The sequence below is a fragment of the Chelonia mydas genome, chromosome 4, assembly GCF_015237465.2.
Source record: "Chelonia mydas isolate rCheMyd1 chromosome 4, rCheMyd1.pri.v2, whole genome shotgun sequence".
NCBI classification, from domain to species: Eukaryota; Metazoa; Chordata; order Testudines; family Cheloniidae; genus Chelonia; species Chelonia mydas.
The window spans coordinates 21,762,445-21,777,884 of NC_057852.1; the positions used below are offsets into that span (position 1 = coordinate 21,762,445).

The window sequence follows — 15,440 nt, forward strand, 5'->3', positions numbered from 1 at the left end:
GGAGGGAGGACCCACCCCAGAAACAGTCAGAGCATGGAACATTCCCCTCTTCCTCACATATGGATCCTGGACATTGGTAATCCCTTTTTATTCTCTTGGTTTGGACTACCCAAGCAGGGGAAGCCTTGGACTGAGCTAGCTTGGGTGGGTAGGAAGTGACTCAGAGAGGGCAGCCTTAAGCAGCTTTGGTTGCCAGATCACTAACAGCCCAAAAAGGCCCTGGGTTGGAGCCTGGTGGAGTGGGAGCACCTGGGCTCGTCTACCAACAACCCCTCTGCTCGTCATGGGCCATAGCCCTAACCACTCGGCCACACTTCCTGACCAACCCCAAGTGAGGATTGTTACACTCTGACTCAAATCATCTTTCAAACAGAAATTTGTCTGTGCATTATAATACATTGCAATCAGATGAGAACACATCACAGAAATCATCAACATCTTGACCATGAACACTGAAGCTCTTGTCAGCTGTTGAGTCCACTTTATGAATTAGCCAAGTTGAACTGTGGGAACTGCCTGACATTCATAGATTCTAAGGCCAGAAGGGACCACTGTGATCATCTAGTCTGACCCCGTGTCCTAGAACTTCCCCAAAATAATTCCTAGAGCAGATCTTTTAGACAAACATCCAATCTTCATTTTAAAATGGTCAGTGATGGTGATTCCACTGTGAATCTTGGCAAAATGTTCCAATAGTTACTTTCACCATTAAAAATGTATACCTTATTTCCAGCCTGAATGTGCCCAACTTCAGCTTCCTGTCATTGGATCATGTTATACCTTTCTCTGATAGATTGAAGAGCCCACTATTAAATATTTGTTCCTTATGTAAATACTTAAACTGTAATCAAGTCACCCCTTAGCCTTCTCTTTAAGCTAAATTGATTGAGCTCCTTGAGTCTATCACTGTAAGAACTGTTTTCTAATCCTTTAATCATTTTTCACTTTTCTGTAGATTCACACACATTTTTCCTGTAAAATGTAGTATAAGAAAAGAGAAATGCCATCTAAAGAGTATAAATTGCAAAATTTAGGACCTATTATTGAAACACCTTTATGCATGTATGCTCATGTAAGTAAAGTTATTTGCTTGTAACCATTTTTGTTGTTAAGTGAGTTCAAGTACAAGTGATAATCGACCTCTTTTTATTAATAAACTTGTTTTACTTTTAATCTAAACCAATCCAGTGCTGTGTTTGAATTGAAGTGATTGTTAACTCCAGTTACAGTAATAAGATGTACTTTTATCTCTTTAAGGGAGCAGCAAACCTTATTACTTCTGAGCGTTCCAGGAGATGACTGGATGCTTCCAGGCAGATGGTTTTGGGGAACTTCAAGACTGCAGGTGTGTTGCGCTCACCCTAAAAGTAGTAACCCAGGCTGGTGGAGATCAGGATGTAGACAGGCTGCTGGGGTCGGAGAGTGGAACGAGGGCTGCATGGCACACAGACGCTCAAGGAACTGCACGCTTGTCTGCTGGATGTTGGTGTCCAGGCTGTGAGCCCCAACAGCAGGGCCATCCCTACGGGTGTGTGGAGCCCAGGGCGGAACTGATGAATTTGTCACTTCCAGGACTGACCCGTCACTTCCGGGATCGACCATGCCAGGTCAATTGCACCAGCCTGCAAGGACCCCCAAAGCATGGGGCCCAGAGTGGTCACCCCGATTCGCTGTACCCAAGGGATGGCTCTGCCCAACAGCAGAGTATTTTAGGCACCCAGGGTTACAGGACTGGCAGTGTCCCAATCCCTTACTGGTCTGAACTGAACCCCCAAATCTGTCAGATACACTGAATACCATGTAATTTACTCTGTGGCTCTTTCTGATTGCCATAAAAAATCATGTCCCCGTCTGCTCTGTGTGAACACTAACGAACCCATGGTACTCCTTGTAAGGACTGGTCTACACTAGAAAAGTTATACTGATGTATCAGTTAAGGGTGTGAATTTTTAACCAATATAATCATTCCAGTATAAGCCCTAAGTGTACACAGTTATACTAGTATATTGCTTCTTGAACTGGCATAAACTACACTGCTATAAACACTGATGCCAGTATAACTGCATCCATACTAGGAAAGTTCTGCCATTTTAACCATATCCCGATTAGATTCCTATTAGAGTCAAGATCTTCAATCCTGCAGACATTTAAATGTGTGTAATTTTGCCAATGTGAGTAATCCCACTGATTTCTATGGTACTGTTCATGTGCGTAAATTACCCATGTGCTTAACATTTAAAATTCAGGCTTTGGTTTGCCCCAGTTCCTTAGCAAAAATGTGGAACCTCTTGGCCAGCTGAGAACATGGCGTCTTTTAACAGAGTATTGGCCTGGTCTATGCTACAAAGTTTTGTGAGCATAGCTATATCGGCTAGGAATGAGGAAAAAGTCACTCTCATTAGTTACCCCCAGTGTAGACGCAACTACGCCAGCAAAAGAGTATTCTGTGGATTTAGCTAATGTAGCTATGCCCACAGAAGAATTCCTTCTCCTGGCATTGCTGTACTGACTAAAGCTCTGTAGTGTAGACATGGCCTTAGTTACAGTGTACAGCATACAGCTTTGACCCTGCGATGGTTTCCAGATGGGTGGGTTTCATGTGCCCACACAAAGCCCATTGCAAATCAGTGGCACTGCAGATGGATGCTGGGTGCGGCTGCAGGAGTAGGGTGGGCCAAACGCCTGTAGTCGATAAAGGAGGGCAAGTGGTTTGATTCTGTTCTCTCGGGTTGGCTGGGGTTTGTTTTCTGGTTTGGGGGAGGCTGCTGGGCTAGGGCTTTGTTTGTACACACATAAAAAGCACTTAGGGGGAGAGATTTCCAAAGGCAGGTAGAGCCCTTTGGTGTCTCCCTCCCGTGGGAGTTGGGTGCTTCACTTAGGGTGACCAGAGAGCAAGTGTGAAAAATCGGGACAGAGGGCAGGGGGTAAGAGGAGCCTACATAAGAAAAAGCCCCAACTATCGGGACTGTCCCTATAAAATCTGGTCACCCTGGCCCCACTGCCCTGGGTGACTTTGAACAGAGGCGCCTTCTCTCTCTCCTCCAAGGCCCCCTGTAATGCCAGGGAAGGGGCCCCAGGGCAAGCTCCCTCCCCACCCCAGCTGCAAGGCAGGGCAGGCTGGAAAGGGGCCGGCTGGGCTGGGCTGGCTTGACACAGAGGGCGGAAGCAGGTTTCCCGGTGGCGGGGCAGAGGCTGGGCGAAGCAGCCGCCGCCGCAGCCACCGGTCTAGCATGTCGTACTGCTGGGGAGCCGGCTCCTGCGGGCAGCTGGGGCTGGGCGAGGCGGCAGCCGGCGCGCCGGTGCGGTGCCGGCGGGGGCCAGAGGCCGGCGGCGGCCAGACGCTACTGGAAGCGGCTTGCGGGGAGCGCCACACGCTCCTGCTGCGGCCCGACGGCACCGTCTGCTCCTGCGGGGCCAACGCCCGGGGGCAGCTGGGCAGGAGGCTCCGCCCGGGGCAGCGGCCCCCGCCTCGCAGCTACACGCCGGGTAAGAGGCTGGGCAGTGCCCTGCCCCGCTCGGGCCGCCGGGGGCCAGGAGCATGGGGCGAGGCGGGTGGTTCCGGGGGCTGGGTGCAGGGGGTCTGTGCGGTGCTTCTTCCTCACCCACGTCGCTGGGGCCGGAGCTGTCCCGGCTCTGGGGCGGGGCGGGGCAGGCGCCCAGCTGGGTTCCGCTGGGTGTATGCAGCCGGCTGGGAAAGCCGCTCCCGCTCGGTAAGTTTCCATTTCTCCCTCCTGCCGAGCCAGCTGCAGGTCTCGGATTCCGCCTCCAGGTCGCTGCTACTCTCGGTTTCGGATTCCTGGTGGGGGCAGTCAGCTGCTGAGAAGCGAAACCCAGCCGCAGCTGCTGCTCTGCTTTCTGCCTGTGGCTGGCTGGCTGGCTGGCTCTCCTCCTCACCGGTAACTCGGAGAGAGACTAGCGAGAGAAGGTGGCAGCCCTCTCTGCACCTACAAATCAATATCGGTGCCAGGGTGGATTTGATTTAAATCATAGTTTAAATCAGCAGTCAGGAAGACTCGATTTAATCATAGTTTTCTACATAAAAGTGCATTCCTGTTTGTTGTTGTATCCTTAATACCTATTCTTCACAACCCAGAGAGGTTTCATTTTTAGGTTTCATTTTTAGAAGGTACAACTATACATTTGTAAACTGATTTATTTTGAAAACGTTTCAGATTAGGTTTACAGCTATATCAGAAAATGAATGATTGTTTGGGTATTTCATTTACCAAAAGTAATTGAAGCAGATATTTCTGAAGTTCACCTAGAATCTCCAGTTCAACAGGTTAATCATTAATATTTGGAGGATTTTCTTGCCATGCTGTATTAAGAGGAGATCACCAGACAGACATTTAAATTGTTTTATTTAACTAAAACAACAACATTAAGTATTCTGGATTTTTTTTCTTCAACAGCAAATATAATATTTTAGAAAAAAAGCATATGTCCCTTACTTTTCACATTTATCTCCAGACTTCTTGTCCTTGTCCAGATCTATTCCACCCCCAACAATCTTCTATTTACTGAACTTTTTGAAACTTTTCACTTTTAGAGAGAGGTAAGGGATTGACTCTGTGCACAAATTTGCAGAGGGACAATAGAGTTGAGGTCTGTTATTTCTCACCTCTATATATTATTTATTTATTGGCCGGGAATGGCAAACCGCAGCCCCTGGGAGCTGCGGGCGGCCATGCCTGCGGACGGTCAATGTAAACAAACTGTCTCGCAGCCCGCCAGCGGAGTACCCTGACGGGCCGCAGGTTGCTCACCATTGTTCTAGCGCCTGGTTACTAGTATTGTTTATGGCTGGAATGTGACCAATCAGGAAGCAATGTGTTTTGTCTCCTTTCCATCTCATTGCTTCCTTTTCTTTTTCTATTGAGTTCAAAAGTAAACATAGAGCTGTTCCCCTGTGAATCCACTCCTTTCCTCTCCCTGCTCTCCTCTTATACTTTCCTCACAATTTCTGTCTTCTTTCTTGCTCCTGGGGCTGTGTTCCATTCCTCTGGAATAGGAAAGTTGCTTTCTCTATTAACAGTTCTCTACCAGCCTCTCTTTCCTTTGCTTATTTCTCTTCTTGCTGCCTGGATCGTCAAAGCCCTATCTAAAGCAGAATTGTATTCTGTTATCTAGATTCAAAATATATATTTATAATAATGTTATTTCCAACCAGCGTATAACAGCTTTATAAAGGCAAGGCAAAATTTTAGGTTCAAAATCAGGAGAGTGGAAGGATTGTCTCATTGCTGTAAGTCTGGATAAAAATAGAATTTTACACAAAGACAATTACTTGGCTAAATTTCCCCCCCTCCTTTCTCTTTTTACTGTTTTTGAAGCTATTTAAATATTAGTGCTTTGTCCATCTCAGCCTACTTTCTGATTTTTCCTGCATTGAAGTCATAATTCTATACAAAAGAGATCATGGTCTGTTCTTACCAATAAAATTATTGCTACAAATTTGGTTTATGACTTATTTCCAGCACCAAGGAAGAGAGAAAGTTCTCTCAACCCATCTTTTCAAGTAAAAGTACAATAACATTGGTAATTAGCAAACCTAGTTAGGAGAAATGAAAAGCTGTGAAAGGAGAATTAAGATTTTAGGCTGATGTGTTTAAATATTTCATTCGTATAAAAGTTCTCTTATATTCTTGTGGTACTGCCATAATTTTTTCCCAAGGCACATTAGTGTTAAGTGTTAGAAACCTGAGAGTGCTCTTGTTTTTCCTCTGTATTAACCAACACGCTCATGGTCCTGTGTCAGCCTTGATCTTTCCAGTAGAGGAAGGAAACTCCATTTAGAGCCTATTTATGCTACTTCTTAATTAGTGGGAGGAATCACCAATGTGAATTTCTTCCCCCAGGAGCTGAGTGTTGCTATATGACTAATCCTTTGCTATTGGCAGGTAGGGTTTGTGTATATCTTTTCTTTCTGTAACCTCTGAATAACTTTTTTTCCCCACCAAAAAGAACAAATTCAAGCTTTAGAAGCACAGATTATTGTTCATGTGAGCTGTGGAAAAGAACACTCGCTGGCTGTTTGCAGCAAAGGAAAGGTCTTCTCCTGGGGAGCTGGGTCTGAAGGCCAGCTGGGCACTGGAGAATTTAAGGAACAAAGTTTAATCCCGAAGTAAGTAGCCATTTAAGCGTAATGTTTCAGACTCACTGTATGGTCCCCATTTGTGCACATCACGAAACCACTACAGAATCTGGCCCAGTTTGACATTGGTCAGGACTGGACCTGGAAGGTCTGAGAGAGAAAAGTTGAGTTTTGGGGGAAGTTTGCAGAGCATTGAATCTCACATATAGCTGTCTCAAAACAGGTGTAAGAGTATTTAGATGCTGTGCGTGGTTTCCCACTCTTGCATAGCATGTTCTTTATTTACCCAAACACAGCATTTCATCCACAAGTTAACTTTGTCTCTGTATGATTTCTTTTATCATAAATGAGGGAACCATAAATGGTTCAACATCACCTGAATTGTTTGCAGCTTGTTTAGAAGAGATTTTTCTGCTAACTATATTGGGGTGATGTAGGCTTCGGCATGCATGGAGAGAAAACTGCTTGAGGATTTCAGATTTTTTTTTCAAGTGCAGTTACAGGACTTATTTATAAATATCAGGACATGCACTCATCTGTGAATATGGGACTAAATTCAGCTCTGGCATAAGTGTTCCAGTGGAAGTCAGTGCCAGAGCAGGATTTGCCCCCTGCAATTTTTGGGCAGTGGTGCAGCCACAAGTTAAAGTAGGGGAGACATGTATTTATTTCACATAATCCTGTTAGTTGTTCTTGTAAATGACATTTGTTTTGCATCCCCCACCGCGAATGTCAGATCAATGCAAGTTAGGTTGCTTTGTCAAATACACCTTTTTCTAACCATTTTGCATCTGACATGTTTATGACATGACTACTGAATGGTATACGGAAATGTAAAGCACAAACAGTACGACCACAAACCCTTTGTTGTTTTTATAGCAAGTATATTTCTGTCTGTCTCTTTCCTGTTTAAGGAGAATTGTTGTTTACCTCTCCTTCCCTTATCCCTCCTCCTCCCACAAAGTTGGATGCATCAAAGACCAGATCAGCTACTTCAGCGCCCTTTAATCCTGACTAAAGTTTAGGCTGTGCAAGAAGCGTGGGAACAGGTCTTAACTCTCTTGCAGGGTGCACCGAAAATTGAGGATCAAGCTCTAGAGCTTATAGTTTGTTGTGGGGGTGGGGAAGAGGGTAGCAGCCAAACAGAGAAGATCCAAAAGTGGGTGGTGCTGGTCAGAAAGGGGATGTGGCAGTGATGGCTCAGGGATGATGCTATGGGGGAATGACCAATTTAAAGCTGCACTTCCCTAGGGGAATCCTTGTGGTGGGATGGTGCCTGCTCTTTCCTTGACCTTAAGTCTTTCCTTCCCCGACTTTACTCCCCAGCAGGAGATCACTAGACCTCTCCTCACCAGCAGGGATGCAAATAACTCCTCAGCACATCAAGTTCTAAAAAAGCCAGTGAATGTTGTAAAATAGTCACTAACATCTGTACACCACGGAAGAAGAATCGCCTTGACCAGACCATGACTGTTTGGTCATGCGAGGAGTAGTTTAGCTGGCATATTAAATTCTGAGGCCTTGCTGAACTCAGGAACAAAATGCTCTGATCCTGTATCAGATGAAACTCTAACACTTCTTTACCCATTCATAATGTTGTTTTTCAGTCTTGTAAGACAACATTTTTAGTTAGTTAGTTATTCCCCACTCCACCCTCCCATGCATGCCCTTTCTATCTGCTTGCTGGGCATGGGGTTGGGAAATTGTAAGCAGTGTATTAAAACTCACACTTGAAAATGATTTAGTGAAAAATATTGGGCCCATTCTTAAAAGCACTCTACACACAGGCTTAAGTGGGAATTTAGCACATGGAATAGACCCAGTCTGGATGACCTTATGCCATATCAAACATGGCTCCTCCAGGAAGTCTGTAGAAGAGACGGGGTTTTTCAAAATGTTTGGAACAGTCTAAAACTCCAGTCAAGTTTGTTTTACATGCATAGGCAATACCAACAGAGTATACTCAGAGAGCACTATTAGAAAAGAAGCTTTTATAATTAAGAAATATAGCATGCTTTTTAGACCCTTAAAATTCAGATATAAGAACGGCCATACTGGGTCAAACCAAAGATCCATCTAGCCCAGTATCCTGTCTTCTGACAGTGGCCAATGCCACTGAGGGAATGAACAGAACAGGTAATCATCAAGTGATCCATAATCCAATCCATAATGGATTTTCATTAGACTACCAAAAAATCTGATCTATAAACAATCTTCATGCTAAATTGTTAGTTTCTGTTCCAAACTGCTAAGACACCCAAGCTCTTAAAAAAACAACCTTACAACATTTTCTCCATTATTAACATTTATGTTTGCTTTCTGTTTCCCACCCTGCCTTTGTAGTAAAACAAACAGCAGAACAATATTTGCTTGAGCTTTCTAAAGACATTCATCATTAGGAAGAAACCAGACCCAGAAAGTTTCACCCCTCCAGGTGAAAGTTTGACAAAGTTCTAGGCAAAAGTCTTGTTAGCATGGGCATGTTCAGGGAACCTTAACTTTAGCTGTAGCTATGCTCTCCAGCTGTAATGCTTATATATGGATACTTTTGCTGTCAACAAAGTTACATTGCAGTGGATGTGTAAGAATCTATTCCGAATAGGTTCAAAATACAGTGCACGTTCACCTCTGTGTGAATAATAGACCACTGAAGCACAGGACAAATTAAGTCAGAGTCCAAATGACACATTTATATGCATCTATCTTAAGTAGTGGAGAAACAACCTATTGCAGAAAACTCTGACTGGCTAATGGCCAGGCAAAGGTAAAACAGAGACTGCAGAGTCAGTGTTATAAAATATAATATTACATTATCTGTTTTCTGAAACATAATTGAGTTTTTCATATGATCTAGAAGCCAAGTTAACTTGGCTGTCCTGTTTCTACTACAGGAAAATAGACGGCCTTTCTGCTCTCAGAATAATACAAGTCACCTGTGGGCACTATCACTCGGTTGCACTTGCACAAGGTAATACACATTTCATTCTTAAATTATTTCCAAAGTGCCATGCAAGCAATTCTGTTCTTTGGTGCAGTTAATATATGTGTAAGTCAGATGTTAAGTTATCCATTACTCCTTTAACAGAAACTATTGTTATTAATCATGCTCGTTACGGTAGTGCTCATGGACCAACCTAGAATGGAACCCTATCGTGTCAGGTACAATGCAAACACAGAGTAGTACGCAGTCCTTGCCCTGAAGAGTTTACCGTCTAATAGATGAGACAGAGAAAAGGGACGGCAAAGGGATACAATATACAAGCAGAGCAATCAGTGTGATGCGGGCAAATGTCAATTTATCTTTTTCTGTTTTTCTTACAGCCCGAATAATGCTTAGTACCTCATTTCTGAAAAAGCCCAGTGGGGCCAAGTTAGCCATTGGTTAGTTATGCTCACAAAGGAGCTGCTAGTAACATTTTTTGTCAAAGCGTTAGCTATTGTGTTACTTGTGGCAGCTTAGAGACTAACCAATTTATCAGAGCATAAGCTTTCGTGAGCTACAGCTCACTTCATCAGATGCATTCAGTGGAAAATACAGTGAGGAGATTTATATACACACAGAACATGAAAAAATGGGCGTTATCATACACACTGTAAGGAGAGTGATCACTTCAGATGAGCTAATACCAGCAGGAGAGTGTGGGGTGGGGGGAAAGAAAACCTTTTGTAGTGATAATCAAGGTGGGCCATTTCCAGCAGTTAACAAGAACGTCTGAGGAACAGTGGGGGGTGGGAAATAAACATGGGGAAATAGTTTTACTTTGTGTAATGACCCACACTTTGGGAGACAGGCCAGTCCTTGCCTATAGACAGCCCCCCAACCTGAAGCAAATACTCACCAGCAACCATATACCACACAACAGAACCACTAACCCAGGAACCTATCCTTGCAACAAAGCCCGTTGCCAACTGTGTCCACTTATCTATTCAGGGGACACCATCATAGGGCCTAATCACATCAGCCACACTATCAGAGGCTCATTCACCTGTGCATCTACCAATGTGATATGTGCCAGCAATGCCCCTCTGCCATGTACATTATTCTTGTTAACTGCTGGAAATGGCCCACCTTGATTATCACTACAAAAGGTTCTCCCCCCCCGCTCTCCTGCTGGTATTAGTTCATCTTAAGTGATCACTCTCCTTACAGTATGTATGATAACACCCATTTTTTCATGTTCTGTGTGTATATAAATCTCCTCACTGTATTTTCCACGGAATGCATCCGATGAAGTGAGCTGTAGCTCACGAAAGCTTATGCTCAGATAAATTGGTTAGTCTCTAAGGTGCCACAAGTACTCCTTTTCTTTTTGCGAATACAGACTAACACGGCTGCTACTCTGAAACCAGCTATTGTGTTGGGTGTTGTCTGTGATGGGAAGGCAACCCTTCTCAAAACTGCTATTTAGATAAGAAAATGTCAAAAATCTTCCCCACGTTCTTTTGGGGAGTTGTTCATTTGATAGCTAAAATCCATCTTCAGTAATAAAGAGATGAATGTGTCCCTTCTTCCTTCTCCTAGTGGGGAACCACAATTACTGCTACATGCAGTGAGGCGTCTTACATCCAGCACGGATGGTTAAATGGGCAGAGAAGAAGCTTCCTCTGCTGTTGCCCGTTCTGTACTTGTTCTGTGGCTAAACAGAAGGCACTGGGTTCAGGGCTGTCAATCTGGCACTTGTCATGAGCACTACATTAAATATATGCCTTTGGCATAGGGTGTCATGTTAAGAGGGTGGTATTTTATCTTGTTATACAGGTTCACTGGCATTAAAATGGTAGAAGGGACACTGAGAAAAGCATTCTCCGTTCATTATTTGTTATTGTTAGATGAAAGATGTAACATAGTTTCTATGAGCATACAGGACTACCTGATTCCTCAGCTTTGGATGGATTAGGAAACTACAAATACTCATTTCAGTTTGCTACCAACACAAGCTGTGTAAAATTATTCTGTCAGCACAATGTCATGCAGCTCCAGGTATTTGCCAAATCACAAGCATGAGGAATAATGGATATGGGCCAAATTTAGTTGTCATCACACCCCACAGTCATTGGGGTAGTGTGTGGATTAGTGAGCATAGAATTCACCCTTATGTGGCTTGACTGAGTGGTAAATCTGTCCTCCTCTGTGGCATCAAGTTCACATCAGGGGCATAATTTTTCACAGCTCTTAGTGAGCTAGTTAGTGCACGTGTTGCTTGAAGGTGTGTCGTCTTTTACTTTGTTTCTCTCTTTCTTTTAAAAAAAATAAAGATGGCAGAGTCTTTTCATGGGGACAGAACACCCATGGCCAGCTGGGCCTGGGTAAAGAAACCCCCTCCCAGCCTAGCCCACAGCATGTCACATCTCTCAACGCGATCCCCTTGGCTCAGGTTGCTGCCGGCGGGGGACACACCTTTGCGCTGTCTCTCTCAGGAGTTGTGTATGGGTGGGGAAGGAACAACGCACGGCAGCTGGGATTAAATCACGCTAATACAAGAGGTAACTCTATCCTTTCATTTCTCAAGGAAACTCCATCTTAATTCCAGATTTCCTCTCGTTGTATAGACTCTCCTGAGATAATGGGATGGACTTAGACTGTTCGCTGGGATGGACTTACACTGTTCGCTAGAATGAACCATGACTAGAACTAGATGAATATGAGGGGGGAAAGGATATGTAAATGTTTGAATGAATTTGCACCAACTGTGTTTGCCTTCTGTTCATGTTCTATCAAATGAGTTTATTGGCGAGAAATCACCAAAACGGCAAACTTTAAGCAAAAATTTGCAGAATGTTTGCAGGAAACACATTTTGAATTCATATTCACACTGGAAGCCTGATTGTATGAGTTGTACCTACCCAAAGAGGGAGCAGAAACATCCTGTGACGTTACCCAGGGTACAATCTGGACTGATGGACAGCTGTGTCCCCTCAATTCTCCGACCTGGGGTGACTTTTACACTGCTTCGCCGTGAGAGCAACCACTCCTGGTCTGCTCACACACAGCCTCCAGCAAGTAGGTTACTCCCAGCTATACTGTATGAGTACTGTAGCCAGCCAGTCATGAACTCTGCTGCAGGGCAACACCAGCAAACTCCCAGTCCCAGACTTCCCCTCAGAAATGTGCATCTTGTACTGCCCAGCACCCTCCTGGACAATACAAGTTCATATAAAGTCCTTTATTTCATTAATAGAATAACAGGGGTGGCCAAACTGTGGCTCGTGAGCCACATGCGACTCTTTTACAGTTAAAATGAGGCTCGCAAGTCCCCCAGACTCCCTCCCAGTCTCCACCTACCAGACGGGGGGCCGTGGGGAGAAGCTCAGGACCTCACCTTGCAGGGGGGTAGTGGGGTAGGGGCTTCTGTGCAGCGGGGAGGGGAGCAGTCTCAGGGCTTCAGCCCTGTGGAGAGCACGTGCTGGGGCTTGGGGCTTCAGCAGGAGTGGGGCTGAAGCCCCAGCTCCCAGCAGGTGTGAGCTGGCTCTTGAACTTCTAAAGATAGTTGTATGTGGCTCGGAGGGCCAGTAAGTGTGGCCACCCCTGGAATATGATATGCACAAATCCTGTTCTCCCAAATGAAGTTTCCCAAACACACTGGGTTAGATAAAACAAATTTATTAACTACAGAAAGATTTTAAGTGATTACAAGTAATAAGGCATAAAAATCAGAATTGGTTACAAGGAATAAAAGGTAAAATGTAACTAATGCTTAACAAGCTAAGTGAATTCAAAGCAAAGGGCTCTCTCAGCAGAAGTTCCAACTGTCTTACTGGCTGAATCCTTCAGTCAGGATCCCTCTCCAATGCTGCTTCCTTTGTTTTTCAAGCGTTGTTGATGCTGAGGGTGGAGAGAAAGGAAGAGGTAGTTTGGGATGTCTGCTCTTCCAGCCATTTCTCTTCCACAAGAATCACCTCCAGCTGGCATTCAGGAGACAGAAAGTCTGTCAGGAAGCTCAAGCTGCTGCTTTGTCAAAATGTCAATTCTTTACCCACACCCTCTCTCCTGCGGAAGAGTGGCCACATAATCAGCTGAGGGTCCATTTGATCTTGTTGACACGTGGCTGAGCCCTTGGCTAGCCTTTTGTCTCTAAGGAACTGGTTTGTGACTGCCCCCAGAACAGGTTGCAACATGTCTCAGCAATACCACACAGCAGAATCTTTACATACAGTGTTGCCACACACATTTTACCAAGACAATAATGATCAGCAAATCCTGCGTTTTCAAATGATACCTCCCAGTGCATACTTTGTACAAGTTTTACCATAATCCTCTAAAAGGGGTGAATATAGAGGGACAGACTGTCACACATACCACCTAGCCAATCAAAACAGCTTGAATTTCTAACATTGAACTCTTTTTTTTAATGTCCCCCTTACAAACAAGGTACCAGGTAAGAACTATTTGCAGAAAATCAGTGAATCACGTGAACAGCGATTAAATTTGAGGAAAATGATGTGTTTGGACAGGAAAAGATGAGATGATTGACTCTATTCAGCCAGCTCAGACCCAAACATTTCCACAGCTTGTATAAAGGGCCCACAGGTCAGGCAGCTGTGGAGACAGTAGGATCTTTGGAAACCAGAAAGAATGACCAATTCATTTGGAAGCGGATGGTATAAAAACCAGCACGTTAATGTGACAGTATTATACTCATAACATTTTGGCCAAGCTAACAATATGCAATTTCTGTCTGGATGGAAATTTTGATGGCTCCCTATTTGCAGAGAATCTGTTAGGCCAGATTTAACCTATATGGAATGTGAGGTTCGTGAGTGGCAGGTTGTTTTGTTTGGCAGTCTAGATGTTTAAGCCAGCATCTTCAAGCCCCCTTTGGGTTTCTTGCTCAGCCTGTAAGATTTCCCACCATGAGCCAAACCTGTGGTCTGTTTGTAGATTACAAATCCAAAACAAAGACACAAACTACAGTCAGGTTGAGAGCTTTCAAATGCAACTTCAACATGGCCTAGAACAAAAACTCTTCTGTTTCTATTTCTGCTCACCAGACAAAGCACTTACATTCCTTGCACTAGCTGATGCTGTAGAAGGTGTGTATGTAAATATGAGGAGACGAAAGCACAGATGATCTCATTTTGCCCTTAAACTCCCCTTTCCTTTTAAATATATTTTAAATAAATCATGGTCAGATGATATGAAATCTCAGAGGGCAAGATGCTAAAAAGCAGGGTTAGGGTAGCCCAACGTCTAGTGGATGGTGTTCTGAAAGGAAAGAAGCCATTTCACATGCTATAGGAATCTGTGCTTCTCCAACAGAGCAAGTCTTCAAACCATATGCGGTAGCTGCTCTGAAGACTATTGGTGTGGTCTATATCAGCTGTGGAGATGAGCACACTGCAGTGCTCACCCAGGTATGCTTCAAATCCTTATGTGTGATGGGCGGCCAGGCCATGGCTGTCTACAAATAAGTGTGTGTGTGTGTGTGTGTGTGCACGCACGCACGCATGAGCTCATGCTTAGTTGGTATGATGGCACAGCAAGGCTTAAGGGTCTTTATTTGATTTTGGGGTGGAGGGATTAGAAGACCTGGGCAGTGCTAACCTTGTGCGAAGACCTTAGGCCTCGTAACTTTCACTGAGGTCTCTGGGATGTTTATGTGCTCAAGGATGTCCGGGTTGCACATTGCTGCAGCCTCTGGCATTGGAAACCCCTGCTGAGTGTTTACGTGAAAAAGAACAAGGGCAGCTTAAGGTTATGAGACCCCGTCTTGCTCCCATTATATTCAATGGAAACTTTGCCATTGACCTCAGTAAGTGTAGGATTGGGCCAAATCCTGCTCATCTTACTCAAACCTATGATGGGACTACTCAGATGAGGAAGACAGGAAGTAGGATATGGCCCAAAGTGCTGTATAACCATGAAAATCTCCATTATCAATGGATAATTCAAGATGCTTTGGTTCCCAAAACAGAGCTTTTGGAAACACCCTACTTATAGCGACTGTTTTGTAGTTTATCTTAAAATTAACAATTATTCCAATATGTACAAACAGATGTAATAACAAATGTAAACAGGTTTTGTACTCTAGGAAAACATTGGTATTTTGGAAATTTTTAAAAGAAATTTTACTTTCAGTCTAAACAAAGGCTACTAATGAGAATAGAAATGGAATATGTATTTTTTTTCTAGTACCAAAAGCTGTTTTCTGAAAAATTATCAAAAATTAATGGAAAGCACATGAAGTAAAAGCAACATTCCTGCACTACTTCTGACGTAGAAATGTTCTCCGAGCAGCCAGTGCATATGTTCAGTAGGTTGCTTTTCCCTGGATCCGTGTGCTTGTAATCCACTGTGTGTGGGGGGGGGGAGGGGGGGGGTTGACCCCCATTATTTTGGCTGCGCCTT

General features: G+C 44.2%; 1 protein-coding gene across 6 annotated transcripts in view; it reads left to right on the forward strand.

Annotated features, from left to right (window-relative positions):
- The window catches only part of LOC102937746 (probable E3 ubiquitin-protein ligase HERC6), a 62,937-nt gene that overhangs the window by 25,017 nt on the left and 22,480 nt on the right, over positions 1–15,440 (forward strand). For 2 of the 6 annotated variants that reach the window (XM_043545138.1, XM_037896860.2), the window contains 5 exons: positions 1,258–1,345; positions 5,965–6,124; positions 8,986–9,062; positions 11,351–11,578; positions 14,352–14,446. In XM_043545138.1, coding sequence (XP_043401073.1) covers positions 1,318–1,345; positions 5,965–6,124; positions 8,986–9,062; positions 11,351–11,578; positions 14,352–14,446 — 588 coding nt within the window. In that variant the 5' untranslated portion in view covers positions 1,258–1,317. Of the gene's footprint in view, positions 1–1,257; positions 1,346–3,074; positions 3,487–3,509; positions 3,711–5,964; positions 6,125–8,985; positions 9,063–11,350; positions 11,579–14,351; positions 14,447–15,440 lie in introns of those variants that run through there. The other 4 variants (XM_037896858.2, XM_037896857.2, XM_037896859.2 and 1 more) reach the window with 4 other exon arrangements.